General features: G+C 28.9%; 1 protein-coding gene across 5 annotated transcripts in view; it reads right to left on the bottom strand.

Annotated features, from left to right (window-relative positions):
- The window catches only part of LOC106463145 (septin-7-like), a 63,259-nt gene that overhangs the window by 6,237 nt on the left and 43,989 nt on the right, over window positions 1–13,033 (bottom strand). For all 5 annotated transcript variants that reach the window (XM_013923139.2, XM_013923138.2, XM_013923136.2 and 2 more), the window contains 10 exons: window positions 11,463–11,569; window positions 11,028–11,128; window positions 10,612–10,746; window positions 10,087–10,204; window positions 8,295–8,387; window positions 7,669–7,765; window positions 5,817–5,868; window positions 4,718–4,831; window positions 3,633–3,768; window positions 3,251–3,408 (listed from right to left, as the gene is read on the bottom strand). In XM_013923139.2, the coding sequence (XP_013778593.1) occupies window positions 3,251–3,408; window positions 3,633–3,768; window positions 4,718–4,831; window positions 5,817–5,868; window positions 7,669–7,765; window positions 8,295–8,387; window positions 10,087–10,204; window positions 10,612–10,746; window positions 11,028–11,128; window positions 11,463–11,569 (1,111 nt within the window). The remainder of the gene's footprint in view (window positions 1–3,250; window positions 3,409–3,632; window positions 3,769–4,717; window positions 4,832–5,816; window positions 5,869–7,668; window positions 7,766–8,294; window positions 8,388–10,086; window positions 10,205–10,611; window positions 10,747–11,027; window positions 11,129–11,462; window positions 11,570–13,033) is intronic.

The raw sequence follows: 13,033 nt of genomic DNA on the forward strand, positions 1-13,033 counted from the left end.
TGTTAAACTTATATTAAAGTTTTTCTTCATTACCCATTTAAGCCGTCTCCAGCCATTATTAGTCTCAAAGTGGGTTCCTCGTCATCGAACTAGGAATAAAATGTTCTTGAAGTACGAAATACATAAATATTGACCTATTTCCAAATTCTACCTACATTTGTAAAGTACGTGTCACTGAAGTATTTTTCTCTTTTTAAGTTTAAAGTACAAAACAGTCCTACCCAACAAAAATAAGATAGAAATATTTATTTTCACATTTAAGGGATAATTAAACAGGAAAAACAATGAGTTGGTCTTGAGTATAAATGTAAAACACCACCAGGTTACTACTCCTAAAGTTTACCAGTTACTTGTCAAATCCATTTACACTGCATCTTTTAATTACATATATTGAGCACATAAATATTTAAATAAATGCTATATTACAGTGGTAACTTTAAACAATAATGCACCTGAAAGCTATAATGTGTGAAAAAATACTTTGTTTAAACACTAAGATAAAACAGAATGTGGTAAAGCTAATCTTGTCAGAGTGTTATCTTTTTGAAAAATCAAAATACACAAAAATGTATACCACAATACTAATTATTTTATAACTCTGCATACAAACATTGCTTAAAAGGCATCCACAAAAAATATTCAGATAACCCAAAAGGAAATAGTGGTGAATAAAGAACAGATAAAAGCTTGAAGTTTCTGTAACACACCTTGTTTTATTCCTGATAACTAACTCATGTGTGAATCATATACCACAATACTGATTGGTGTGTATTTTATTAAAACATACACCTTTTTTAACTGTGTCATATCTAAAGTCTGTTGAGACTATTTAGCTTTCCAGATAAAAGTATTACTCATAATGTTTTCAACTGGTGATGTACAGAGTGTAATATAAAAGATGTCTGCTCTTACTAGACAGCTCCAAAATCTAGTTCTTTGTTGCTCAGAGTATAGGAACTGTTATCCAATCTAAGCAAATATGTTCCATATTCAAAAATGATTACGAGAAATATCTCAGTAATGCTCATCTAACATGTCTGACTGAAAAAAACACAATATGACACAAATGATGGCAAATTAAAAAAAATAATTTCAAATAAGATGTTGAGGACAGGTAAAAAGGAATACATTTTTGTTGTATAACCAAAATATTACTTTTTTCATTCTTTCAAGTGATATTTAATTGATATAAGTTGTAAATATGTAATAATAAACTTTTATGAAAAAATACTTTTTATGCTTAAAGCTCGATATCAATCGAATATAAAAAAGTAAACTTCATTCCTCATTATCAGAAAAAAAATTACTTGTAGGACTGCAAAAGCCATGGAAACACAATATCACGTAAGTTAGCATACTTCAGGCTATAATTTATCTATAGCATAGTATTGGGTATGCAGACAGTTAAAGAGAGTCTGTAATGAGATGTTTTTATGGTAATTTTTAAACAATTTTAAAAATACTTTATACTATTTGGAATTTCAAACAAAGCATAAAATTATTAACTATATTTTACATTTACATCATTTCAGTTTCACATGTTAACAAATTCATGTAGCTACATTCAAAATGTAAGATACGCCAATTTCTGCAATTCATTCCCCCTACATTTTCATATATGTTTTTCATTCTGAATCTAATTAAATTTATATTTCAACCTGACACTTGACATCTCAATTGAAGTGTTTTGTTTTAAACATTCTGAAAGTGTTTAGTACAGTATTTTACACAGTTATCTCAAATACTAAAGTTGATAACATATGTCTGTTAAATTTGTCGAGGAAGATCCTACCTAACATTAACCCAGTTTGTTCATCATAGCTTGCAATGGAATAGAACTCTCTTAACATCCCTTTGTGGTTGTAAAATCTGTTGGCTCAACTAAGTTTTATAGCATAATTGACTGAAGGTCAACCTAAACATTTGCTGATGTACAATCATTCTCCAACAATTTTATTTTTAGATTTATTGAACTTTATCACAGTTGGATAAAAGATTCTACTAGAAATTTATTTATTTATATATACATGACCTCTTTTTATGAACATACTGAGCAACAGTTATTTTCGCTAAATATGCTCCTGTTAAAGGCTGAAAATATAAGCAGCTGAGTAATCTTTACTGAACTTGTATTTCTCCTCACTTACAATAATCTTGATAACTGGAAATAGATTTATACATTCTACTCTTCTTGTATGCTATTTTAAGGAAACTGCAGTAAACATTATTTGATTCTAGCATGCCACAGATTGTATCAATGCAGAACTGTGTGCCATTTTACATAAGGCAGCAGCAAGCAGGCACCGACTGTGATAAGTTGGTAAGTGAGGAAGTGTCGATCTTTCTTCCACCCACAGGCCTAAGAATGTGTCAAGAAAAGATTCAAGCAGTCATACTGATTATGTAATTCTTTCAAAATTCCTAAAAAAACAACTTTTATCCACTCCAGATACTACAAATATAACACTGGATTTTTTTTGCTCTATACACACACAAAAGGAGTTTCCAAAGCCTAACTCCAATAACAAACCCGTAATGCTTCCAAAAAATATTACATAACAATTTCGTTATCATAACCACTTTAGCAAATAAGAACTCACCTGTGCATGAGAAATTAAAGTATAAAAAAAACTCAAATTTTAATATTTTACAAACCATGATTGCTGTAACATACAATAAATATTTTTGTAAGCATTTATAAAATAAAGTAATTAGTCAATTATAATTCATGTATTCACATATGGAATTTAAAAAAAGGTAGTTTGAAGAATATTCCAGAACATTTTCAGAATTCAGTAAAAATTTACCCATTTTCTACAATAAACAGATCGTATAACGCATCAAAATGCATTGTTGTAAAATAGTGTTTACTAATAATGCTCTCATCGTCATGCACTTGAAAGTTATAACAACTAAATATAAATAACCAAGATAAATTTTGTGCAAGAAATGAACTGATTTTTGATCTGTGAATTAAAAATTTATAGCATTTTCATCCAAATTAATTTTATTTCTAATTATTATTTCCTAGGTTATGGTATATAGCTCATGTGAGTAATGGCCTTAAATCTGGAATGTTTACTCACATCATAATAGGCAGATCCCCCCCCCCTCCCCCATCAGGAATGACATTACAAAAATGACTGTTTTACAGCTTTATCTTTACATATTGCAATCTATGCTAAACTTTGACAGTGAAATTTTAAAGTTAGATTCCAATATCCTGGCATTCAAGAGAAAAGAGACTTACTCTTTTGAGTTGGAATCCACATGTATCTTGTGAATAGCAGTATCTCCATTAGAATTTTCAAATGCTGCTTTGTCTTTTTCAAATTGTTTTCTTTTTTCTTCTATCTCATTCTTCTGCTGTTGTAAGGTCTTAATCATTTGTTCATGTCTACACTGGAGCTGTTATTAAGTGAAAGAAATGGGTATAATTCCTTATAATGTAGAGAGATGTTGAAACTATCATTGAAAACAAATCTATCCTGAGATGGGAAACACGGAATGCTTAGGAGAAGAAAAACTAGAAAGAGACATTTCAGAAATTTCTATGAAACATAGATCATCATAAGGGGAGAAAAATATCCTATATATCATAAATATGCTTGTTAATTTTTTTTATTACTTACATCTTTTTCTGAATCTTTCAATTTCTGCATTTTTTCTCTCACTTTTACTTCAAAAACTTGTTCCATTTCCTTCTCCATTTTCTCCATTTTTAATTCATGGTCTTTCTTTTCTTCTTCCAATTGTGAAAGAGGATTTCTTATAGGTAAAATAAAAAAGTATAATAAAAAATTTAATCGTACAGTTAACAAGAATGATTTAAAAATTATAAAATGTCAGTAATGGAATGAAAGTGTACCTTTTTATTCAGCATTATGAAAAGTAAACATCTTGTTTAATAGTTCTTGCTTTAAATTGTTCTCTGCAGTACTCTATAAACATTTTTTACAGTTTGTGGTTTGCATCTGATTTCTGATCATTATTTTGTTAATTAATAACAATCAATCTAAATTTCTATATAAAACACCTTCAGGTTAGTCTTAAACCTCTATATCTTTCATAGTCGAATTTAGAATGAATGGTAGAACCACATTTATATATAATGAAGTATATTTTTAAAGTATTTTTTGATAAAACCTTAAAAAACACAAACACTAATAAAACGTTAATTGTAAGTCATTGATTAATATTTCACACCCAGCAACTGAATAGGAAGAGATCATGCACTGAAAATGCTCAAAGTTGGTTCTTTATAATGATACAGAAAGGATAAATACAAGACAGTTTTACAAGTACTACTATAAGAAAAGTCTTTAGCTCTCTATCAAACATTTCTTATAGAATTTAAGATCAATTCAGTGAAAAAAAAATATATATAATGCAATAAAGTTTCCAAATATACACTGAAATCACCAAGAAAACTAAAACAAACTTGACCACTTTTTTTTGTGGTTCCCAGAAGGATAATTAAGCTGTAAAGTGGTGCAGAAGTAAAAATCCAAAACTTTCTAGTGTAGCAAAATTAAAAGTTTAGAACACACTCTAAAAGAGTAGTTTACTTCTCTTATTCATAACTTAATGGTTATAAATTTCTCAGCTGGAAGTTTTCAAGAATTTTAAATTAAGTTATTACCTATACTTTCAAATTCTTGAAAGTGGTCAGAATGAGAAACAAATATATAAAATGAACATGGTCATAAAGACTAACTTGTTTGGTATGGCACTTGAAATGCCATCTGCTCCAACACCTGCAAGCTTTAGGCATCTGTAGTTTTCATAATGAACATTATTGGTAACATCCTTCAGATCTTGCATGTGTGTCCTACGGCACAGTTATGATTTCAATCAATCCTGATTCAAACACTAACTATGTGACTTTTATTGGTGTAACAAGAAATGCACAACAAAGACATTTTTTACTTTACATTATATTTTTTGGCATTATCTATTTCTTGTAAAATGATAAATCCAGTAAGAAATGTATGCTAACATGTCTCTTGAAAATTTAATTAAAGTTATGGAAGAAACAAACACATCTACTACTCCAGTATGCATTATGTTCTCAGCTATTCAGTATTTTGAAAAACAAATTAAACTATTAATAATGCTTGAAAATGTCACAACAGTGTAATAGTCATACTATAGTAACTTTTTTGATTTACTTATATAAATATCACACCGTATTCTGGCCCGGAGTTAGACAATATGTTTTATTAAGCTGTGACAGCATCCCTTTTAATAATAACATAACTTTTATGATATTAACAAGTTTCAAGATAATCACACAAAAAATAAAACAAAAGCAAAGTGCTGGATTGGAGATTTTATCAACACTGATTGAAATGCAAGAAACTCTGGGTTTAGAGTATTTTTTCAACACCATTCTGTACTTTATCATGTTAGTGTTGCACAATGTAAAACATCTTATAACTTACAAAGAGTGTATTAGTCTTGGAAATGAAGAAATATTAATCAAAAATGTTGTTAAGTTAGACTTTACACGATAAATCAACCAAGTTCAATTTAATTTGAGCTCGTAAGCTGTATCATAATTATAAACACTCCTCAGCTGAATTATAAAACATCTAATTATATTAAGTTTGATTAAAAGATACAAGTTTTACAAAATACAAATCATAAATTATAAAAATAAACTGCAATAATTATGGCACAATAGATTGACACAACTAAATGACTGTCCTTTAACCTTAGTTTGGATGTGAATATAGACTCAAAATGGGAAAAAATCAACATAATCTGACTCATTTGGTCTAAACTTTATCTTCAAATCAAACCACACTACTCACCTGATCAGCATATTTCTCAAAGCAATAAAATCACAATGTTCCAAATTCTCCACTATTAAAAAATACTTCAATTAATAAGATATATTTGTTATTAAACCACACATTTCAACATATAACAAGAATGATATACATTACAAAAGATTCCTGCTTTGTTTAGTTAATGTTCATGTTAAAAGATACCCTGTCTGCTTAAGAATTATCTATGGTAATTCTTACCTGAAAAACAATAATTAAAAGCTATTAAATAATCTAAAATAAGGATATAATATTAAAAAATAAAGACTGTAAAAAAATACAATAGATTAAAAATATTCTTTAAAAGAATAAACTTGGTTGAATATTTTAGCTCATAAACTATCAATGCATAGGTTATTCTATTGAAATGGTGAACAAGTTTTGCCATTTGTCACTCTATTTTCTATATATATAAAGACAAAAAGCTGTCCATCTGTCACACCGATATCTTGGCCATTGTGGTACCAATCGACACAAAACAACAGCACTTTCTTCCAGCCATATATATACAAAACGGATGATGTGCTACTTTGGGCATATAATTAGATTTGAGGGTAGGTTGGAAGAGATCATGGTGAGTAATAACATTGAACTGTGTATATGCATACCCCATGCTTGGTATTGCTGGCACACAAAAATCATAATCATAGATTGAAATTCCCCATTACATTTGCTTGGTTGTCAAGGAGACACACTGACGCAACATCACCAAATTTTGTCCAATCAAAACCCTTGGATACAACTCTATAATAACCTGCATGTCTTATCCACAGCACATTTCAATTTTGAAAATGCCCATATTTAAGTGCACTTTTTCAGCTCAGCAGACTAACAAAGTCAAAAACCAGGAAGACAGTCCAAAAAGAATATCCCAAAATTCACAATAAACTTCACTGCCTTTCCATCACAATTAATAATTTGCAGGGTCATACAGTTGACCAAGTAGGAGTACGTCTTTGAGAAATCGGTTTTTTTGCATATTTCAGTCTCTAAGGATTTACCAAGAACATATGAACATAACTTAAAAATATACAGAAGTCCAAATGCTAATCAAGCAATACTTAAAGGAGATGACCAAATATATGTAAACAAATGTTGTTTTCATGAAATACTAGAAACAAGATAGTTATTCTCCATACACATATTGTTACTAGATTATAATTAATTCTTAGAAAACATGTTCATACAACATTTATTTAGATATAACTTTGAGAAGAAAAATTAATCATTATTTCCTGTCATATGATGGGCATTCAGCTTGTTTCTTAATATATTTTATTGTCAGGTCCTCTTACAAATGGAAAACACTAGTTTGCTCAGACTAACTCTAAGAGACTAAATGTAAGCCTAATCTTACAGAAATTTAGAAGTTGTATCAAGCTGATGCATCAATTCATCAGCTAAACTCAAGAACTTTAACATTTTAGAAAACTAAAATTTCTCCAAAAATAGTTAAAAAATGGAAAATTAGAGCTACAAATGATCTATATATATTAAGTAAATGACCATAAAGATGGATTTTTCTTATAACTGCTATTTTTTTTTCTATTTAAATTTTTGAATTATATTTATAAGTTTGACTCTGTGTTTAAAAAAAGGAATACATTTAACATCATCTGGTGACTTTGATATTTTCAACAGAGAAATGACACAATATCTGGTAATGGAGAATATTAGTTGCTCACAGTTTTGATCATTCTCCCTAAGTTAAGATGGTATCTTAATTATTATACTTTTATGAGAGACATAATATTCATTAATTTAGAAGATTTTACACTAAAAGTCAGGAGAATATGATAGAGAAGAAATTCAATAATTATTAATATAGTAAATTTACCTTCTACTATTCCCCAGGGATACTTTCTTCCTCGTACCTTCTTCCCATTTACTTCAATTAAAGTGTTACTCCCTACCACTGCAAATGGCACTCGAGCCTAATTAAAAAAGGGAACTTTTCAATGTACATATTTATGAAAATACTAAACATAAATTGAACTGATTAAGCAATGGGTAAAACTGACTTCTAAAAACACTAGTTTCATAATTTTATGATGCTATTAAATATACTTTTGAGTTTATTATGATGAGATTTGAAATTTATTTCTGATATTTAACATAAAAAGAGTACAAGCTATCTAGAGAAACAATATTTTATAGAGTCAATATGACTCGAAATTTAACGGATATACCCAAATTCTGAACACAATTGGAGACTTAAAAATACTAAACACTCACAAAAATCCTCCCAAATTTTTCCCTTCAGCAGTTCAAAATCTTCTTTCCATAAATAAAGAATCATATGATGAAAGGTACAGAAATGAAAAAAAAACCACATGGTTTCCTAATAAATTCAAGTATTTAGAAAGTTATTTTATATGTTCATGGAAGTTGATAATATTCACAATCAAAGTTTTGTTTTCTTGCAGTAAAGTTATGAAGGAATAAACTTGTTATTGAACTTACTTTCATAAGCTTATGTGACTTTTTTTCTTCTTCATCATCACAGTCGGGAAATTCATAAATCTTTATTTTATTTTGTGCTATCTCATTAAGTATCTGAAAATATTTAATCATTAGAAGAAATCTCATCTATCAAAATATTGTATTAACAATGAAGTCATTTTATTTCAACTATGATAATAAAATAGTGATAGAGAAATGAACAACAAAACCATTGATAATAAAAGAATTTAAAACAACTGTTAACATTAAGAATAATTCTGCTGACCAAATGAGTCTAAATTTTTTAGTCAATATCATTTTTTGAAACATATAAAATAAAAAGCATATTGAGTTTAAAGGTAAATAAATTAGACCTGATTAATAAAATTATTGTTTTTACAATTAGAACATTCTTCAAACTGAAAGTATTTTTCTCATATTTCATCATAAATCAAAAATTTTAATATTTAAACAAATTTACAATTACAGCAATAGTAATCACAGAAACACTGCACAAGGAAATAATTGGACAATTTAACAAGTGTTAAGAAAAGTACAATCTTGGTTTCAATATATCTGTAAACTTCACCTGCCTGAAGATTACTTAGCTAAATAACATTTTGGTGTTTTTGCTGAGGTATTTATCAGACCTATCCAATTTCTGCAAAACATCTGTTATAATAATATTCAGTTTTTGTCTGTCCTAAAAATGCACATGTGCCTTGTAATCAAAGTACACAAGCACATACACCTCATTTCAACAGATGTAAATATACTTTAGTAGACATTTTGCATATTAAAAAGTTATCAAAGTTTTTAAAAAGGTCTAAGGCTAGTTTGTAGAATAATATTATAAGTTTATTTATTTATAGTATTAAGTATGGTAACGTTTAACCCTAACTAAATTAAAGCAAAAAACTTACACAAGTTACAGCATTAATTTATCTCTTCATTGAATATAAACTGTACTTAATAAAGGCTTAATTAATGTTAGGCCTAAGACAAGTGGACTTAGGTTTTAGCATCTGTGACTCTAATTCTCTTGTATTATTCTAGAAATCCTGTATTTAAAGTACTGTTGCATAAAGATACTAATCTGACCACAAATATGTTTCAGTTCTCTGCTAGCACTTATACAATTTAAGCATGTTGCAAGTTTTCATTTACTAACCAAGTACTTAAATTGTAAAAATCTCCTCCAACAGTACTGAAAATACAGAGCTCCAAAAATAAAACTTTTTAAAATGCATTCCACAAAATGAAGAGTGTTTCATATTATTTTGGTTTATTTTCTTATTTAAACATTCATTTAACTCAAACATTTCCACTTAACCTACATATATAAAAATTAAAAGTAAATCCATTACTTTAAAGATATTCTAATGTTGTCTAAAAATGGGATATTCCAATAATACTATAGATTATTTAATCTTAGAAAAGCTTGTTCATATTATTTGCTTGGTTATCATTTGTAACATCAAACAGACCTACAGTATACATAGATGTTAAACCTAAACAGTTGAATATGTTATTTTGAATGGCATCAAGTCAATTTCATTATTCCATGTCTACAAGTAATTTTTTTGTCAAAAAATAACAGTTAGTTACTTCTTGAGCTCTAACTTAATTATAACTTGGTATTAAAAAAATTGGTTTTCTTATACACGGTGTTTTTTAATGTAAAAAAAATAAGATAACAGCATAACTTAATTCACAAGTGATATTTTGCCCAAAACAAAAACTATAAGTAAAACATTATAAAACTGTTTATAAAATTATTATCATAAAACCTTAAAACTGGTAACTGACTTACTGTCCTTTTAAAAAGAGCACACTCTTCTGATGTCATTGTATCAGCTTTGGCTATCAGAGGAATGATGTTGACTTTGTCATGTATCCTCTTCATAAACTCAATATCAAGAGTTTTTAACCTACAGTGATTAAAAGCTAAGGTATTAAAACAAAATTCATACACTGTACCATGACAAAAAGCATACATACCAATATTTTAATAACATTTTACTTTTAACACAAAATGAAAGTTGAAGCCTTGCTTGTCCTAAGTAACAGATCTTCAAAAATAACCTACGAACTGATATTAATCATCAATAAACTACCTTTCCATTAATATTACAAAAATATATTTAATGATTAAGTTTAAAATGTATCAAAACAACTGTAATGATTTGAAATGGGTTAACCAGCATCTGCAGTTAACAACAGTGCAGCTTATTCTGAACAAATAACTAAATTATACAGAAAAGAAACAGTGAAACTACATTAGCAAATTTCCAAAAATAGAGATTTTGTAATGAACTTAACCAGTAATAATACTAACCCATGACCAGATGGTGCAATGAAATAGAGACAGCACTGTATTCTAGAGTCTTCTATAGTTCCACGATGAACCATGGATTCTGCATTCAGATATTCTTGATATTTACTTTCAATGTAGTTTATTACTGGTTGCCAACTATGAGAAAGAAAAATATCAAAGAATTTCAAAAATTATAAAACATGACATACAGCTTATGTAATGTTGGTTTATTACTAAAATTATTGGTAATTTTTACCCATTTTATTTAGTTAAACTTGTGAAAACATTTTTTTTAAACATTTCATTACACAGTTTCATTTTCATTATACTTTTTCAGTTTCTTTCACAGTTATTAGCAGGTCTACTTAAACTAAAGTGATAAAAAAATACTTCCTACTCTTAATAAATTTTTTTAAATTTCTTTTACCAAAACCTACCAATTACTGTTGTCTACAGCATCACCAAACCCTGGTGTGTCCACGATTGTAAGGCTTAAGTTCACACCATTCTCTTTAAGGAGGACCTTTGTTGTTTCAACCTGGAAGAAGGACACAGAAATTATTCTCTTTTCTTATAGCTTTCATTGAAGGTTTCTTTGAAGAATAATGTCTCCCCAACATAAATATTTAACAAACACTTACGCAAACACATGCTCGTGCAAAACACAAAGTAATATACAGTATTACATCCCAAATAATCCTTATATTTTTCAATATCAAAAAGTCAGTATAAAAATCACATCTCTTTTTCAAAATGGAAATCTATATAATATACAAATATATATAAAACCTTTGATACTCAGAAGAAAAAAAAAAAAGACATATTTTTGTCAATCAGTTTTGAAATCTAAATATTTAATTTAGTTTTTTTACTTCTATTGTTTTCTTCACCCTATGGGATGGACCAGGATATTCGTTTGAATAAATATCAGTCAGAAACATGGAATTAATTAGGGTTGACTTCCCAAGGCCTGATTCTCCTGTGAGAAAAAAAAAAGAAACAAAAACCATAATTAATAAATTGCTGACATTTCATCTGAACATTCTAAAACACTAATATTTATAAGTACATTTATGATACAGAGGTTTTTATGTATTGTAAAACATTAACCTTTATAAGTAGTTTTATCTTACTGAGGTTTTTATAAGTACATTTCTCCTGTCAAAAGTATCCAGAGACACCTTGAACATGTGGTGTTTGCAGGTAAAACTAATTTTTACTAAGAGTGACAAGAGTAACACAAGATTTGTCAATATATATACACAGAGAAACAATTCTTTATCTTCTGATCAACTGAGTTCATGAGAACTAAAGAGAGATTGAATACAAGCATGTACAATCACAAGGAACAGCCTTAAATAAAATCAAACACAGTGAAAATACACATTCTACTTGGCCACAATGCCTCTACTGGACAGTTAGGTTTGAAGATATTCATTTTCAGCTCTGATTGTAGAAAAAACTAACTTTGGCGATCTCCTGTTCCAAACTGAAGAAATTTCATGTTACTTACTTAAATCTGTAACATCTGACTTATTCAGGGTAACTAGCCCTATGATGTGACACATCATTATTGATGAAACATGAGAGAGGTCATCTGACTGCCAGTAGAAAAAGACAGCTGTCTAGCTTCACATACTAGGAATGACCTTCAGCTATCTTTCCCATTGGAAGAAAAAAGATGCTACTCTAGGTGAATGACACATAACAATAAGTAGTAGATCAAAAAAAAAAACTTAACTTTCTTGACAATCTGTCATGTTGAAACTGCACATGCCTACACAAATAAACTTTGAACATTACTATATTAACACAATGAGTTTGTTGTTGTTATATTAGTACAAAGCTTTGAAAGAAAATTTTGTAATTATAAACATATCAGGAAGACAGATTAGCAGCAATGAAATACCAGTGCATACAAGATAGCAAAAACATAATGAATTTCAGAGAGAAGAAATTATAGACTGCTATAAGGGTGGAAAAATAACCACGTGTATTAATTCCAAAGCTCAGTCATGCATGATATATTGTGCACGAGGCCATTCAATGCATCAGAAAGGACAGTACCTAACTCAGGTCAACCAAAAGTGCTGACAAGAATCAATTATTAAGATTGTCTGAAAATGCCAAACATGGTTTTTGTAACAAATTTACATAAGAATGGTCACCATATACGAGATCTGTGTAGCATGTTACCTGTCAGTGTGGGTGTTTTGGTAGGGTTGAGATATTATGCATCACTCCTTAAACGCAAACATCATTTTACTTTGTGTAAAGTTGTCAGTACTGGAATCTTAATGACTAGCCACAAATGTTGAAAATTAATGGGAGCCACTTCACCAGTTTTGAAGTGATGACCAAATATGGCTTTGAACACCATATTAGTCAAACAAAGTAGATGGCTTCTGTTTGTTTTGTGAATTTCGCGCAAAGCTACATGAGG

Source organism: Limulus polyphemus, unplaced genomic scaffold (genome assembly GCF_000517525.1).
Source record: "Limulus polyphemus unplaced genomic scaffold, Limulus_polyphemus-2.1.2 Scaffold1334, whole genome shotgun sequence".
Classification (NCBI taxonomy): Eukaryota; Metazoa; Arthropoda; class Merostomata; order Xiphosura; family Limulidae; genus Limulus; species Limulus polyphemus.